This window comes from the organism of the source record quoted next, unplaced genomic scaffold, assembly GCF_019419815.1.
Source record: "Pyrus x bretschneideri cultivar Hongxiangsu unplaced genomic scaffold, Pyrus_bretschneideri_v1 Contig39, whole genome shotgun sequence".
NCBI classification, from domain to species: Eukaryota; Viridiplantae; Streptophyta; class Magnoliopsida; order Rosales; family Rosaceae; genus Pyrus; species Pyrus x bretschneideri.
In genome coordinates this window covers 1,292,037-1,308,588 of record NW_025999712.1, presented here as the reverse complement: position 1 = coordinate 1,308,588, position 16,552 = coordinate 1,292,037, and the positions used below count along the sequence as shown (strand labels likewise).

The following is a 16,552-nucleotide window of genomic DNA, read 5'->3' as shown; positions in this document are numbered from 1 at the left end:
AAATATGATCAAGAGCTTCGGCTGTTCGCGAACGAGAACTCTGAAGGAATATTAAATAACGATTTGACTAAAAGAGCTTAAACGGTTGAGAGGTAAGTTTTAACAATGTATTTTAACGTAATCCTAAACCGGCTCTTCACGAACGAGAACTTTAACACAATGTTATACGAACGATTGAACTGTAAATGAGCATAAATTGTTAAAAATAAGTCAACAATGTATGTCAAACTCCCGTAACACTAAACCCTAATCAAACACTGAATATGAGTTTGCAGTTTGCTTATATGCAAGAGAGTTTGAGGGAAAAAAACAAGATTTTAAAGCATTTATATACAAAAACAGAAAGCCTGTCATATTTTCTATCAGATTAAGCTATGAAAACGTCGTAAGAGATTCTACAATTATAGAAGGAACCGAATCCTAATGTATGATGAGGACAAATTGAACGATTCACTTGGTTAAACATAATCTTATCGTTTGTTTTACGTCTTAATTGTAAGGCCAAGTGTAAAAAGGGTTTCACTTTTTAGCGTTTGGCCTCTATTTCAACAAGGATATCATACAAACAACGACTAAATCCATAAAATATAACATCTTGATTAGGATCTGTTAATTTTTTAAGGTCAGCGTGGTGCACAACTGAGTTTGGAGCTTTGCTATGATGGAATTTCAGCTGAAAAGCAGAGAGGAAATGGTAGTTGTGAAGGTCATAAGTAATTTGGAAACAATGAGTGGTTAGGCATTAAACAAAGGAGAGAAAAAGAATATAAGATAAGATAAGCAGTGGATGAACAATTTAACATCGTTTAAGTGTACTAACTTCTTCAATTAGGAAAAAGTGATGACGATGATGGAGATGAATGATGATGATGATAGACTTGACAATTGTTAGTAATTATTTACACTCAGTGCTATTTTTGTCTCACTTGTTTTATCTTTGACATTTTGTTTTGTCTTACTTTATTTTTTGTAGCTACCGTCTGTGTTCCTAAGTATTCTATTTCGTCAATTAGGTTTAATGATGCGTTAGTTTTGCTAACATGACATGAGTTTTAGTATTTTTAACCTCGTTTTTACATTTGGGACATCTAAAACTGCAAAAATCATTTTGGCAACAAAAATTGAAAAAAAAAAAACTTCCACCAAAGTTTTCTCAAAACATGATAAGCTCAATTTCTCAGGAATTGTCATTAAACTCAAAATGTCTTTGACGTATTCTTATATTCATTGTTAAAATGGCCAAAGGACAAAGAATCCCTGAATAAAGAAGCTTATAGTTAGGTGAAAATTCTATAAAAATAGGTTTATGACGGTTTCCATAGAATTTTGGAAAACTGGTTAAAACAGTAAGGATATTGTAATTCTTTTTTTTTTTTTTTTTGTGAATATTATAAACCAAACAAACAAAATTATTCAAAACTCAACGTAAATATCAAGAACTAAAGTTACATTTTAAAATGACACGCTATCAGAAAAAGATCACGATGAATAAAACAAGAGAACCCGACTCTTCAATCCTAATTTTAAAAGTACAAATTCTTCCAAACAAGCATTGAACTAGAAAACTAAACATTGTACACATATAATGTGGTTCTCCAAAAAAAAAAAAAAAGGAAAATGCCAAGGAAATCATGTTTTAAATCATATTTTGTAGACCACAAGATGTGAAGGTTGATATCATTAAAAAAAAATCAACCATCAACCGTCGCATCCTGTAATTTACCAAACATAGTTCAAGTGGATGATCTTCCTAGCATTTCCGAAAAATACCATGAGACCTTATTTCACTTACTCATCTAAGACATAACATGTGAGAATGTTGATAAAACTACTCTAAAGGCTAAAAAGCCCAAGCCTAAGGGAAAGTCCGATCCACAAAGCTTTACCCAATTTAATCCTAATGGGCCTAAGAGGCCTCATTGATAAATTGACGAAATGGGCTTTAAAGTGGGTCGAACAAGTTTTTCTTTTGTTTTGGTCAGAGTCAAACCAACTCGTTTTCGCTGGTTGCCACTTGCCATCTCAAATCTCTCTCTCTCTCTCTCTCTCTCTCTCTCTCTCTCGAAACGATTCATCGTCTCCGGCCAGCTCCGCTGAACTCACCCCTTCGTTTTCTGAAACCGGTTAGTCATCAGCTTCGTCCTCTCTGATTGGTTGGTGAGAAAGATTCGGTAAAAAGATACATAATTTGTAGGATTTGACAAATATGTAAAGCTACTGATCTGTTTGGTTACTTGTGAATAGAAGTAGATTGTTGTTTGTGTTAGAATAAATCTTGTGTACAATCCCAATTTTGTTAAACACCCATTTGTGGTTTTCTCAATTTAAAGTTCTGTAGGAATCCAATCAAATATACACACTTATATGCATATATATATGCGTGTGTGTGTATGCATATAGATGGGCAAGATCACAATGAAGCTCTGACCTTTACAGTCAACTCCATCCTACTAGATTTTTTTATCCTGGAATTTCTTATGCTGATTTACTCATGTTTTTCTTTAATATTTGGGATATGGTTTTGTTGACTTTTCTGTGACCTGAGATATCTTAATCTGGCACTAATCTTGTGCTTGATGTTTGTAGATTCCAGAGTTATGAATTGGGTTCAACGAAAGATCTATCTTTACAATGTGACATTTGGGCTCTATATGTTGGATTGGTGGGAGCGTTATCTCTTCAGTATCCTATGTTTTACCTTCTCTTCTCTTCAGAATGCTGGATATTTTGTCTTGTTTTAGTTTATAGAGAGCATGTGGATTTACATACTTTCAATGAGTGAACTTATTTCCTTGATCTGGTACATTTAGAGTATACAATTAGGAATGTTTGATAACTATTTCGTTTTTAGTTTCTTGTTTTCATTTTTGTGTTAGATATAGAGGGAAATACATGGGAGAAATGAGGGATATAGAAGAGTGGAGCCGAGGAAAGATGGTGGGGGAAATGTAAAATAATATACAGGGAGACACAAAATGAAAACCAAAAACCTAAAACCAATTCTGGTTGTGTTCACTTTCTAAATTTTGTTTTCGTTTATTCTTCTTTATTTCTGTACCTCTCTCCCATCACACTTCTTCATCCCTCTTTTCCCTCATATCTCAAGCACAAAAAGTGAAAACTGCAAACTAAAAAGCAAAATGGTAATCATAGGGACCCTAGCATTTCATGAGCTCATAAGAAATTCTTCTTGCTGTTATGATTTGGAAAAGTGTCTCATTTTTAGACAGTTGCTTTGATCATCGTGTGCTAAGAACTGATTCTATTTTTTAGCCTGTTTAATCCTTTCTACCATAATGTCACATATAAGTATCATAAAAATATGTGTTTTTGGTCATCAACGCCTGGTGCAATATAGCAGGAAACTGCATGTTGAGGAAGTAATGCCATTGAGGATTCAATATTTTCACTGTATATCCCACCATTCTGGGTCAAATTTAATTTGGAGTTCTCTCCCTTCCTTTCTGCTGTTTATTGCATTTGTCAGTTCCTTAATCTTAACAGATACTTTGGTTGTTGTGTTACTGTGGTTCTTGTGTTACAATGGCTCACGATATTTGATGGAGTTTGGGAAGAGGTAACATTCTAACCGTTTTCTCTTGTCGGATATCATTTGGTGGTAGCATCTTATCATTATGTTATACTATACCTTGTAGTATGTACTTTGCTATGACGCATTTGGATGTGATGGTATCATGATCCAATAGATAATGTGGTATTTGGATGCCATCTAAAAGTGAATCAGTTTACAGCTCTTGGTTCAACCTCCTTTGTGACACTGAAATTCTCTAGTTTATGTATCCATTTTGGAATAGAAGAATTGCCTTCTTTATTGCAGGCTTTGCAGCCACTCAACCCTCTTTTGTAGTGCGCAGTTTCAAAAATTCTTGAATTAGTTGTTGTAGTTGAATAGATTATTAGACTTCATCTGAATCTCCATTATCACTTTTACACATGAGAAGTGGTTTCTTTTGCTATGAATTCAAAGCACCATAACAAAATAATCTGAACATTATGAAGGGTTTATCATTTTCTGTTACTATCCAGGAATTGTGGCAATTTTATGCTAAAATAGTTCTGAGGTTTCTCTAGTATTTTTAGACTTCATCACATGTGCTTGTCGGGCCATTAAGAAACATACACAAAGAACTACATAAGGTGAAGTTGTTTATGGATTTCCAAAAAGACTGCCTAATTTGCAGGGGTGTTCTTCGAATAAAGGTCCCAGATTATATTCGAATCCTTTAGGATGTAGTTTAGACTTCGAATGCAAAATTTTCATCAACTGATTGTTGTGCTTTGTAGAAGTCCCTAATGAACACTTCCATACAAGTTAATCTCCTTTCAGCTTATCTATCAGATATTTATGGACTGTCATTGGTTGAACTGAAAGATTTAGTGTAGTAACTGAAAGATTGTAATGTAGCTTTAACTTGTCCTTCGAATATAGTGTCAGGCGTCTATGGTGAGGCCTGGACTCTGGATGAAGTGTTGACTTGGACTGTTCAGATTGATGACTGAGTGATGATTTGAATGCCGATGCACCTTGTATTACACTGTATTTAGATTTGACTTGTGAACTGTCGATTTTGTGAGAGCAATTGTGCATCTCCTACACCATTTTTCTCTTGTTTTAGGCGTCAGTTATCACTTACTATAGCGGACAGTTTTACTTCCTGCTGTATGGCATAATTCTAACAGTCGATTTTTCGTTACATGTTGTGATTCGTTTTGCTTTCCACTCCCTGAAAGCTTTGTTATTTATTTGTTTTCCCATCTCTGTATTCTCCATATCCGTTTGGCTGAGAGCTTTCTTAATATTTGTATTTTAGCAACCAAAAAAAAAAAAAGTTACATTTTGATTCAAACTATTGAAAGGTGAAAGTGCACTTTGAATTTGAACGTAGACCAATTAGAACGTGTTTTTAAAGTGTGGCAAATTTGCCCCATGAATCTTAATGTTTGTTCCACTTTGGTCCTCAAATTGTTTTCTTTTCCGCCCAAATTGGTCCCTCAACCATTTCAAGGACAATTGTAATGGGGGCTATCATTAAACACTTTGTTGTAATAGCTTAGGGAACGTGTGATAAGCGTGTGCTGTGTCCTACATCGGTGCACTCTTAGGTTGATCGACGCTTTACAAACGATTGTGTCCCTTGTCAACACACTTAAATGCATCTCGCTATCAAGATATGATGCGATGTAGGATCGGCACACTTTGTATCTTACTAATCTACTCTTGTCCGTCCACATAGTCATTACTCACTAAACGTTGTTACAATATACTGAGTCTATTTTGATAAAAGTACATGGATTACTGAAATGTTCGTTAACTAGTGGCCATGGCCTTTGTAATGAAAACCCCTTTTTGTACTTAATTAACACACATTCAAAAGTTTTACTAATCAAATTAAGACAACAAAAAAATGTTGAAAGACCAAAGTGAAAAAAGTCCAAAACTTTAGAAGACAAATATGTAATTAACCACTTATCAAAAGGAAAAAGGAAAAAAAAAACTCTAGGGGCACAAGGACCATTTGGTAAGTTCACCCAATGGAGAGGAAGGAAATTAGGGTTTCCCCCGACCCTCTCCTCCCTCTCGGTCCTCTATATATTGAGGCATCAGAGCAGCCGCTTCCTCCATTCTGAAATTTGCTACCCTCTTCGCTCTTCGCATTTTCTGTGTTTTCTCCATCATTTCCATCCAAAATTTTTTGCTGGTTTTTTTTTTTTTGGGAATCCGATGTGATACGAAATAGTTGTGTGCTTCACTATCTGGTCATTGCGGATTTTCAATTCCCAAATCGACTCGTTCCCTTGAAGCAAAATCGATCGTGTTGCTTCGGTCTTTTTTTAATTATCTCCCTCAAGTCTGCTACTTTTGGGAGATTCAGAACGCTGAAGCAGCTATATTTCAAATAACCCACTTCATAAATTCAATCCTTTTTCTTGGGTTTTGATTCTTTTTGTGATTTATTGGGTATTTTTCTTAATTAAATAAAAAGGGAAAGGCTTTGAATTTCGTATGAGCATGCACTGAAATTCGCTTCGGTGCGTGTTAATTTTGAGATGAGCCGAGAAAGATGTTCTCCTCGCTATCTAATGCCGCAATTTCTGTGTGGTATTTGGACGTCGGAGAACTAAATCCAATCCCCCCACTTCCCTTTCTTTTTTCATTCGATATTTTATTTCGTTTTAATTTGTATCTGTAGAAATAATTTGATCTGTTTCAATCCTTACAAGCTGCTCTTTTATATTAGGAACTGGAACTGCAAGTGCCCAGAAGAAGAAGAAAAAAGCCCAGAATTTGAGTGCTTTTATGAATATTGATTTTAATTTAGGGGTAAATAACTAAATTGCACAAAAATTAACAAGTACGTGGTGCCTTTTGTAAAATTGTAGAAGAAAATATACTGAAAATAATATCACAAACTACTGGTAAAAGTTTGTAAATAAAAGTAAAACGCAAAAAAAGCTCCAAAGAGATGAATTACTCCACTCTCTTGGGCTTCAAGAGGAAGGGGGTAAATGGTTAGTTTTAGGTGGTCTTGGGGCCTCCATTCCCAAAACAGGCACGGGCTTTGGTTGAGAAAACGGTCATTTTTAGTCAATTTGGATTTCACAGGATTTTAAAGAATTTTAATAGATTTTATAATCTTATGTGGATTTTGTCGGGTTTATATGGATTTCTATCATAGGATTTCTATGAACTTCTTTCATAGATTTCTCATTTGAATTGAGGTATAGTTTTGCGCTCATGTGGGTTCATTTCAACCGAGTTAGGGCTTAACTCGAATGATACAGCCTTGGTCCATTAATATTTAGTTCATCGGTGAGGAGAGGAGCTTGTTTTGTGAGATTCACCATACCCATATGAAGCATTTTGATTTGGGTGCAGTTAGGACCAGAAAAGAGCATACCATAAGAATGTCAGATAAAAAATGGCTGATGAAAACATTGGAGAAAATGATAATAGAGAAGAACTTTATTAGCTCAAAATTACTTCGACATATACATTTCATGACAACGAATTTTCTTTGCACAAATTAAAATTTTTCACTAGGATTTGGTCAGTTATAATTTGCAAGTGCAAGGGCCGGTATGTTGTGATTGCATAAAATCTCACTTATAAGAATCCTTCAAAATCTATGACATTTTGAATACCAACAGATTTGTATGCACTTTTAAAATGTTAATTGATTATACCTAGATTTGGATGTATTCTTTTAAATCATGTCAAATCCTACCTTGACTACACCATAATTTCAAAGTCTTTTAAAATCCTTCTTTAAAATCCTAATTGACTACACTTTGATTTCAAAATCTTTTAAAATCCTTCAAAATCCCCTTAGAGTTGCTCTAACTGATTTACTCGATAATGTCACAAATTCAACCCTTATTTACATGAAGAATGTCTCAATCTATCCAAGAAAGTTTTATGAATGTAGTAGCATGCAAATTGGTGTTTCATCGAGTCTAAAGTGCCAAGTTATATTGTATGCCTGTTGACATATGGCAACATATGGAATAAGGCTAACAACTACCTTGTCCAGTGTCCATAGAGACAATTCATCAAGCAATTGTATGACAGATTTCAAGGGCATCTAAAATTTTCGAAGGGTAGCATCCAATTTTTCTATGGAGAATTTCTGAACTTGGAGAGGGACTAGCCGACCCACCTTGTCTAAGGTGGATCCACCCCTAGTCTCAAGTTCGACAAATAAATGCACGAACAACTGTGTCGTTATAATGAGCCCAATACGAAGTTTTGGCCTTATTATGAGTAAGTTGACATCCAATGTTAAAATGTATGTGTAAATTGTAAATTCCTGTGTCAAATCGAATCAAAAGGTTAAACTAAACAAAATCAGATTGCACTCCTCTATATCACTTTTTAAATCAAATAAAAAAAACTCGCACAATTCATCAAAATCAAACAAAAATTTGAATTTGATCATAAGTTAAAATCATAATTTACCACTTCGAATTGAAACTCCAACATAATAGAGTCATCGACATCAAATCAGGTGCTATTTTCTCCTCCTGTTATCAGTAGTGGTCGGTTTTTGCGCTCGCTTAAGGATTATGAGCGTTATCTTTCCATTTCGTTAGATGTAGTTATGTCGAACAAGTTGTGTATTATCTTTATGTTGCATTCATAATTGTGGAATTGTATTCCTGACCGACGATATTCTTGGTTTTGTTTGATTAATGATCACTTATCATCTTCAAAAAAGAAGAAGAAGATCAAGGGAATATAATATAACATACTGCTAATGCTTGCTTCAATTGGCTTCTTTATCTTATGGTCGATCGCAATAATAAATTTGTTCTTGTTCTAGTATAGGATTAGGTGTGGGAGAGGTGAATTCAACGAAAGAGATTTTTTTGAGCTTAAAATAATTAGAGAAGAGAGTTTTTAGAACAAAATCATACGTTTAGCAATTCAATTGACATACAAATATGGCAACATTCAAAATTCAAACTACACGGTGGCACAGTTTCAAAATTTCACACCAAAACAAGTGCAAAACCGGAATTTCAAACTTCTACATGTTGACCGTTAGTAAACGCGCACAGTTTCCCAACGGTCATTTCTCAGTCATTTCCGAGTCAGCTCCCTCCCCACAAGGACAGCAGCATCGGCAAACGACGACGACCTTGTTTGCAACGGTAACTTCGCGGAAGCTCATCAAACCACCAATCAGGGGAGAGAGAGCGCGGGGGCCCACACTTTGAATGACATCATTAGCTTAGCTTAGTTAGTAAGTAGTCAAACACCGTATTGAAATTAATTAACGTGTTTGACACCTTAATTATCTCCTCCAGTTTTAGTGTTATCCGACTTACCGGGGGGAAGGGGCCCGGTGTTGTTTCATTGGACGGATTTGCCCCTGCGGACTAAAGCACTCCAACTGAACGGTAAAAGGCTTGTGAAATAAGATAAACATAACCAAACTATAACAATAATAATCTTGAAGAAAAATGTCTTGGATTATTTTTGGGTCTAGAAACCGAATTGGAATTGACTTGGATATATTCAAATTGCTTGGGTTTTGAGACCGTTTCATCCAAAAATCTAGAACCATAATTTGCTCAGATAATATTAGTTTTAATTTTCAAAACGAATAACCCTGTAGAGATAAAAAGAAATAATTATTTTTAACATTAAAAATAAGTGATTGTCACCGAAAGAAAGATAGAACGATCAGTGGAACAGACTTGGAGCCTAAATTGTTCCCAATGCATTGTAATTCACGGAATGGAGCTAACCAACTATTATCAGCTCTGCAAAACATTAATCATGCACTCCCCCGCCAATGTAGAAGATGATGAAGAAAATGTGCATAATGATTATAGTGCTAATTCATTGGTTTTACATATATGTACAAATTCTAGAGAAAACAAAGAAAAAGGAAAACATGATTAATTAGACTCCAATACCAGGATTTAATGAGTGATTAGCTTACCTATTAAAAAGAAGCTTAAATAATTCCAGATAAATTAATAATCATGACTAAGATAACATGCTAACAAACGTTGAACATGATTAATAATAATTTTTAAGCTTTAAGAAATTCAGTCTTCTTGTGAAATAGCATAGAGAATTCACTTAATATTTACAAGGAGTTCGTAGACGTCCACCAAAACTCCATAAAATACTTGTTTGTCCAAAATGAAACAAAAGAAATTCCAATCAAAACAAGATGAAATTGTTGAATAACCAAAACTTTAATCTCAAGCAACGACTAAAAGTCAAAGCAAATCCAAAGAGGGGCAAAATCGACATTCTAGAAGTAATGCCCCAAATAACTGGTCAAAACACTGTTTAAAAATAGCCCATTGGGGGCCCACAAACACGGAACAATGCGTGGACCCCACCCCGTGGAGCCACCTTTATATAATCAAAATTCTCTTCAACCAAAATTTTAAATCCAAACAAACGCAGAAAAGGAGGAAAAAAAAAAAAAAAAAAACACGAACTGTCTTTGGAATCGGAATAATAAAACCGAAAAGGGGAACATGTCGTGCTCCGTCGCAGTTGCTAACTCCCCGATGTTTTCTCCGCCGTCGTCTCTGTTCTGCAACAAATCCTCCATGATCTCTCCGGCCCCAGAAACCCTAACTTTACCGCCGCCGCCGCCGTCGGCCTTATCACCGTCGGGATTGGCTTCGTGTTCGTCTCCGTCGTCGCCGTTTCGGATTCGGATCCCGAATCCGCCAAGCGGGTTGTCGTGTTCGGGTCCGGGGTCTCCAGTGACGCAGCTGAAGAGGAAGAGGCCGGCGAAGCTTTGTATTCCGGTGGTGTCCTCGGGATTTGGGACTGGTCCGCCGACGCTGTCGACGGCGGGTAGGAGAGAGATGATGGAGGAAGATAGAGAAGGTTACTACTACGTGTGTTGCAAGAGAGGGAGGAGAGAGGCTTTGGAGGATCGCTACTCAGCTAGTCTTAATCTTGAAGGTGATTCCAAACAGGTAATTCTAAAGTTGCTCTCTTTTTTTTCTTAATTTTTTTAATTGGGATTAATTTGTTTTTATTGAGCTGAATTTTGAGAAATTCGAATGCTTGATGTATGATTTCCGGAAATTTGAAAGCTTTGGGCAGAATTGTGAGAAATCAAGTTGAGGTTTTCATATAAACCATAACTAATTTAGTTTAATTTTTAATTAAAATTCTGTGTTATTAGTTTCTGAAATGATGGAAAATTTTAAAACCCTTTTCTGAAATGGTGGAATTTGAATTCTATGTTAGGAGTTTGGAGAATATATAGACTATTTTGATCTATTAAAGCAGAATGGTGCTTCATGTTTTACGACTTTACTGATTGTAGTTAGTCGAATTAGCGGTTTGATAATTGGAATTCGAGATGCTGAAACTTTATTTCTGCAGGCGATTTTCGGTATATTTGATGGGCATGGAGGTGCAAAAGCTGCTGAGTTTGCAGCAGAGAACTTGTCAAAGAACATTTTAGATGAAGTTGCGAGGAGGGGTGATGATGAAATTGGGGAGGCAATTAAGCATGGTTATCTGAATACGGACTCTGATTTTCTTAAAGAGGATTTTCGTGGTGGATCATGCTCTTTAACAGCTTTGATCAGGAATGGTAACCTGGTTGTGTCCAATGCTGGCGATTGTCGTGCTGTCTTGAGCAGTGGAGGTGCTGCTGAGGCCCTCACATCTGATCATCGGCCATCAAGGGAAGACGAGAAAGCCAGAATTGAGAACTTGGTAAGCATTTGAGCTCTTCTCTACCAAATTGTTATACATTATGGTTACTTCAGATAAAGCCTTATTCGAATTGGGATTGATAGTTACGGTGAATTTGTTTTTGCAGGGTGGATATGTCGATTTATGCCATGGTGTTTGGAGAATTCAGGGGTCTCTAGCTGTATCCAGAGGAATCGGAGATAGGCAGCTTAAACAATATGTAATTCCAGAGCCAGAGACCAAAGTACTCAGAATCAAACCCGAACATGAGTTCATAATCATGGCCTCAGATGGATTATGGGATAAGGTATATTAATCCCCTTGTCATGATTGTGCTTTTGAATCAATAGAGTTCCATACATACTATTTGGATCAAATTAGTCCTCATCAACTAAATTGGATTTATTTCTTTGGTTTCAGGTTAGCAACCAAGAAGCAGTGGATGTTGTTCGTCCTTCATGCTTAGGCACTGACGGGCAAACTTTGGTGGCTTGCAAAAATCTGATAGAACTATCTACATCACGCGGCTCTTGTGACGATATTAGCGTGATGGTAGTCGAATTGAGACCTTACTTATAATTTTCGGCTTAATGAGAGGTGGTACATCGGAAAGATCATCGTGTTTGGACTTCGTAGTAGCCATATCTATGCTAAATTATTTAACAATCGTAGCTGCAATTTTTTTAACACCCGTAGAAGGTAGATCGAGCTTAGTCATTGACTTGTATAATTGTTGCAGCCCTATTCTTTAATTCTTTGTAGAACTTGACTTAGTTCAAGATGTTGATTAATTCCATTCTTTTAGAATAATTTACGCATTAGAATGTTACAAACTCTCTGACCTTTTCTCCCCTTGATTCGGTATACGACGTCGACGGTTGAAAACTTGATATCAACATCCGTTGTGCGTAAGACTTTGTCTTTGTGTTTAATTTTTTATGGGATGTGTTAGGATTTGAGAATATGTTCTGGAAATAGAACTACTCGGTCAATGTTGAGTCAACACCCTAAGGCTTCTAAACCTCATCCCTATGATTCCATCATTTATCATTTTTTGGGTCTTAGTTGATGCTGCATTTTGTTGTCCAAGGCTCCATCTTTCTAAGAACCTCTCTATATACGTGGTAAATGTTTGATCGATTTGTTGTCAATATTTGATTTGAAAATGTTTGAGCGGTTGTTGTCTATTTCATTTGAAATTCGTAAAATGGTCGTGTCGGTAAATCACACCAAGTCCACTCTACACTTGCCTACTCGAGCCCAGACTGGGTCTCCACCATAATGTACCAGCCTCAACCAAGGTTCACCCAAACCACACCAAGTCCACTCAAACCACCACCATCCACCACCCTCCCCTTCTCACCCAAACCACACGACCATTTTTGGGTCTTAGTTGATGATGCATTTTGTCCTCCAATGCTTTGTCTTTCTAAGAACTTGTCTAGATACGTGGTTAATGTTTGGTCGGTTTATTGTCAATATTTGATTTGAAAATGTTTGAGCGGTTTGTTGTCAATATTTCATTTGAAATTCGTAAAATGGTTGTGTCAGTAAATCACGCTAAGTCCACTCTACACTTGCCTACTCGAGCCCAGACTGAGTCTCCACCATAATGTACCAGCTTCAACCAAAGTTCACCCAAACCACACCAAGTCCACTCAAACCATCCCCATTCACCACACTCCCCTTCTCACCCATCCCCACCTCCCTAATCTTTCTTTAAGTCTCTTAGGCTATCTCCAACCGATCCGACCAAAAGGCCATAGGGCCGAAAATAGCTCAAAATGACACGAAAACCATCTCCAACTGAGGGCTAGGCCAAAGGGCTCGTAGGCCCCATTGGGCAAAAAAAGGAGAAAATGGCCAACTGCTGACCCAACCCAGCCAGCCAGCCGGCCCCGGGCCGGGCCAAACATTTGAATCTAATGGCTACCTAATGTCAGTTAACCATTGGGTTTGATTTTTTTTTTTTTGGTACAAATTTAAAAAATATATATTTAAAAATTCCTATTTTTTCCTATAAATATCTAAGCCATTCCTACACCATTTCTCATATTATTTTCACAATTCCATACTATCTTACACCATTTCTCTCCTACAACATTTCTTACCTCTTTCAACAATCTTTGCTTCAATTTTTTTCAATAATTTTCAAATGGGTGGATCTGCATTGAAAGGTAGGGCATGGACCCGAAAAGAAGATGAAACTCTTTGCAGGGCTTATAGATGGGTTTCGGAAGATAGTGTGAGGGAGAGTTCTCAAACAAGTGAAGGTGTTTGGACTCGTACGTCCGAAAAATACTATAAGTTCTACGAACGCACCACTCCACCAAATACCCGACATCACGAGAGTTGTTCTTCAAGATGGAAAAATCATCTTCATCCAAGTTTGAATAAATGGCATCAACCAGTGTTAAAGGCTGAAAGCAGACATGAAAACAGAGCCAATTACTACGACAAAGTAAGTGTTTTCACAAGTTATTTTTAATATTTAATTATATTACATTTAATTTCATAAACTAATTTCCTTTAATTTTTGTAATTATATTTTCTAGTTACGCCAAGCGGAGGAATTGTATATGGAGGACAACTTGAAACCCTTTAATGATCACGGTTGTAGGGAAATTTGTAAAGGGTGGGTGTTATTTGAAAATCCACCTCAAGAAAAAGTTGCTCATACGCCGGTGTTCGGAAATGCATCCTCAAATGCAGTTGGGGATGAACATGAATCTCCTACCATTCAAGAAACAATGGTAGAAAATCTGTCTTCGGGTGAAGGTTCCATACCTAAGGTTATGGGACAAAACAAGGCCCGAAGGTTGAAGGAAAATGGCAAGGCAAATGATGATTACGCTGTTCAACAGGAAGTGACGACGTCATTGTGATTAATGGTAAAGCAAAATGCCTTTGCCGCAGAAGAAAGGAACCGTAGACACGAAGAACGGGCAAAACAAATTCAAGAAGAGATGGATGATAGGAACATGCAAAGGAACACTTTGGATTACACTCCAATGAGTTTGGCCTATTGAAAAAAAAAAGGAAATTATGGTCCGACGGCAGTTGTTTACATCCGACTATAATCCTACAATAGCGGATGATGATGATGATTATAGACTTTAAATTTAAGTTGTTGTAGTTTTAAAATTTAAGTTGTATTTTTTAAATTTTAGTTGTAGTTTTTAAATTTAAGTTGTTGTAGTCTTTAAATTTAAATAATAAATTATGTTTAGCCCTATAGCTCTTTGGCCCCATCGGTTGGAGATGGTTTTTTGTCACAGAGCTATGTTTGGCATGTGGTCTCGGTTGGAGATGGTAAGAAATATGGCCTGATACTATTCATTAAAATATTAATTTCTTATAGGGCTATAGGGCTGAAACGAGTCATCTGGCTCTCCTTCGGTTGAAGATGGCCTAAGGCTGTCAGCCCAAGCACGAGTGAGGGTAGCTGATCTTAGTAATAGTGGTGAAGCAAATAGCAAGTACATGGTTGACATATTTGGGCAGAATCATCCTTCTGTAGCCAGCGAAGTGTTTGAGTGCATGAATTGTGGTTGGTCTATTATGGTTGGAGGTTTGCTTCTCATCTGGAGAAATGTATGGGAAAAGTAATTATCCGTCATCTTTTTAGATAGTAGAAATTTCCCCAGCTTTTATTTGTGAAGTCTTTAAACAAGAGACTAATAGACATTGTGATTTATTGCTCGACCACAGGGTAGAAATGCTTGCCTCAAGGTGACAAGAAGTAGCACGGTTGCACAGACTTGTAATTCTCGAGGTAACCCTACTTCCACATACTCAATATATTCAAGTTCCAACAGCACAAGCTGGTTATCAAATGGAGCATCCAATGTTGCTGGTGAGTCGAATGGTGCATTGGAAGAGCCATGAAACAGTTTAAGCACTGCTAGCTCCCCAAGTTACTTGGATGCAATGGATCTTGCATACTGGCTTAGTTCGTGATGATTGTGGAAAGTGACGCCAAATTTTGAATATCAGTCTATTGGTTTAGTATATGATCGAAGGAATTATGTGCTGACATTTGTTTTCCCGTACGAAGAATAGCGCCTTGTACACAACATTCTTGACCACATCTTGAATGATAATTCTAAATCTCATAAAAGCTGATTCTGTCTCCAAATTAAATATAACTGTTTGCTCAATAGAAGGTATCAAAATTATGAATACAAACACTAGAAAGATCTTGTATTGAAGGGATTAATTGCAGACTTAATTAGGTACTGACACTTACTCATTCTCTATTTTGTGAATGATAACATTGTGTTGTTTAACTCAAAGCCTCGAGAACTGCCATTAATATCGATTTCTTTTTGGTTTGTTTTTTACTGGATTTCCAATAACCCATTATTTTTTGGTAACATGCAATAACACATTATTGAGTAACCATGAAATTGGCACTGAGGTGTGATACTTTTCTTTCTTTGTTCGGGATTTAATCACATGTATTTTCGTTGAGCAAGGTTTTACGAGATCACTCTTTTGCTGATGCCACACTTGTATCTTAATTGAGTCCATCTCATGATAAAAAAATAAAATAAAAAACAATTGTTGTTCATGTGTATTGTACAAGTTATGTGTCAGTGGATCCCATGTAAGCACAAAGAAAGCTTCAAAAGGAGTACATATCATCTTCAGATCTTAAAAAACAGAGTCCAATGATCAAATAATCCGGACCATTGAAATTTGATTCAACGGCTACAAATTAGAGGCCCCGCTAAAAGTTATAATAATTATAACCGTTAGATCAAATTTTAATATTTCAGATCATTTGATCCTTAGATTCTGTTTTTTTTTTTTTAAATCTGGAGATGATCTGTACTCCTTCAAAAGTTGTCCCCAAAAAAACCTTTAGTGACAGCAGAGGAATATTCGAAGGTTGATTACGAGAGATTGATCAAAGACTAATTACAAATTGAGCTGGAAAGTGGAAACCGAAAGCGTAAAGGAAAATAAAGATTTCGGTAATTTTTGGGATTACCGATCAATGAGATATGGAAACCAATTCCACTTTTTACAGACCAATCTCAAGTTTTCTTTTGGTCAATTGACCAATCACAAGTTCATTACAAATTGGGATGCATCTGTATAAATACAAGAGTTTTTATCACAAATAATTTTTGAAATTGATCTATCTTATTAAAATGGTCATTGGAAATTTGGAATCGAGAATCAATTAATATAGTTCTTTAAAATAATTGTTGTAAATCAATATAGTCATTCCGTTAAAAATTCTACATGTTTAATTAAATATTAGCATATAGATTAAAAATGTTGAAAGAATAAAAAATAATAAATTTTTATGTCAAAATTAAAATTTTTTATTCT

At 36.1% G+C, this 16,552-nt stretch overlaps 1 protein-coding gene, 1 long non-coding RNA gene and 1 other non-coding gene across 3 annotated transcripts; all 3 read left to right on the top strand.

The window, feature by feature from the left end:
- The first annotated feature begins 1,989 nt into the window (after nucleotides 1–1,989).
- LOC103931234 lies at nucleotides 1,990–4,741 on the top strand. Its single transcript, XR_007250935.1, has 4 exons — nucleotides 1,990–2,123; nucleotides 2,587–2,682; nucleotides 3,505–3,577; nucleotides 4,451–4,741. It is a non-coding gene; the product is annotated as an uncharacterized LOC103931234 (long non-coding RNA).
- A 1,267-nt stretch (nucleotides 4,742–6,008) lies between these two features.
- Nucleotides 6,009–6,148, top strand: LOC125468654. Its single transcript, XR_007251039.1, has one exon. It is a non-coding gene; the product is annotated as a small nucleolar RNA snoR136 (small nucleolar RNA).
- A 3,786-nt stretch (nucleotides 6,149–9,934) lies between these two features.
- On the top strand, nucleotides 9,935–12,027 carry LOC103931233 (probable protein phosphatase 2C 25). Its single transcript, XM_009340666.3, has 4 exons — nucleotides 9,935–10,476; nucleotides 10,892–11,230; nucleotides 11,337–11,516; nucleotides 11,630–12,027. Exons 1-4 carry the CDS (start codon nucleotides 10,024–10,026, stop codon nucleotides 11,786–11,788), a joined length of 1,131 nt encoding a protein of 376 aa, XP_009338941.2. The 5' UTR covers nucleotides 9,935–10,023; the 3' UTR covers nucleotides 11,789–12,027.
- Nucleotides 12,028–16,552: the final 4,525 nt, after the last annotated feature.

Bases quoted from the DNA above. Each gene is read 5' to 3' on its own strand.
- LOC103931233 (XM_009340666.3), top strand. From the start codon at position 10,024: ATGTCGTGCTCCGTCGCAGTTGCTAACTCCCCGATGTTTTCTCCGCCG. The intron at 10,477-10,891 runs GTAATTCTAAAG...TTATTTCTGCAG, and splicing joins TTGAAGGTGATTCCAAACAG to GCGATTTTCGGTATATTTGA. The intron at 11,231-11,336 runs GTAAGCATTTGA...TTGTTTTTGCAG, and splicing joins AAGCCAGAATTGAGAACTTG to GGTGGATATGTCGATTTATG.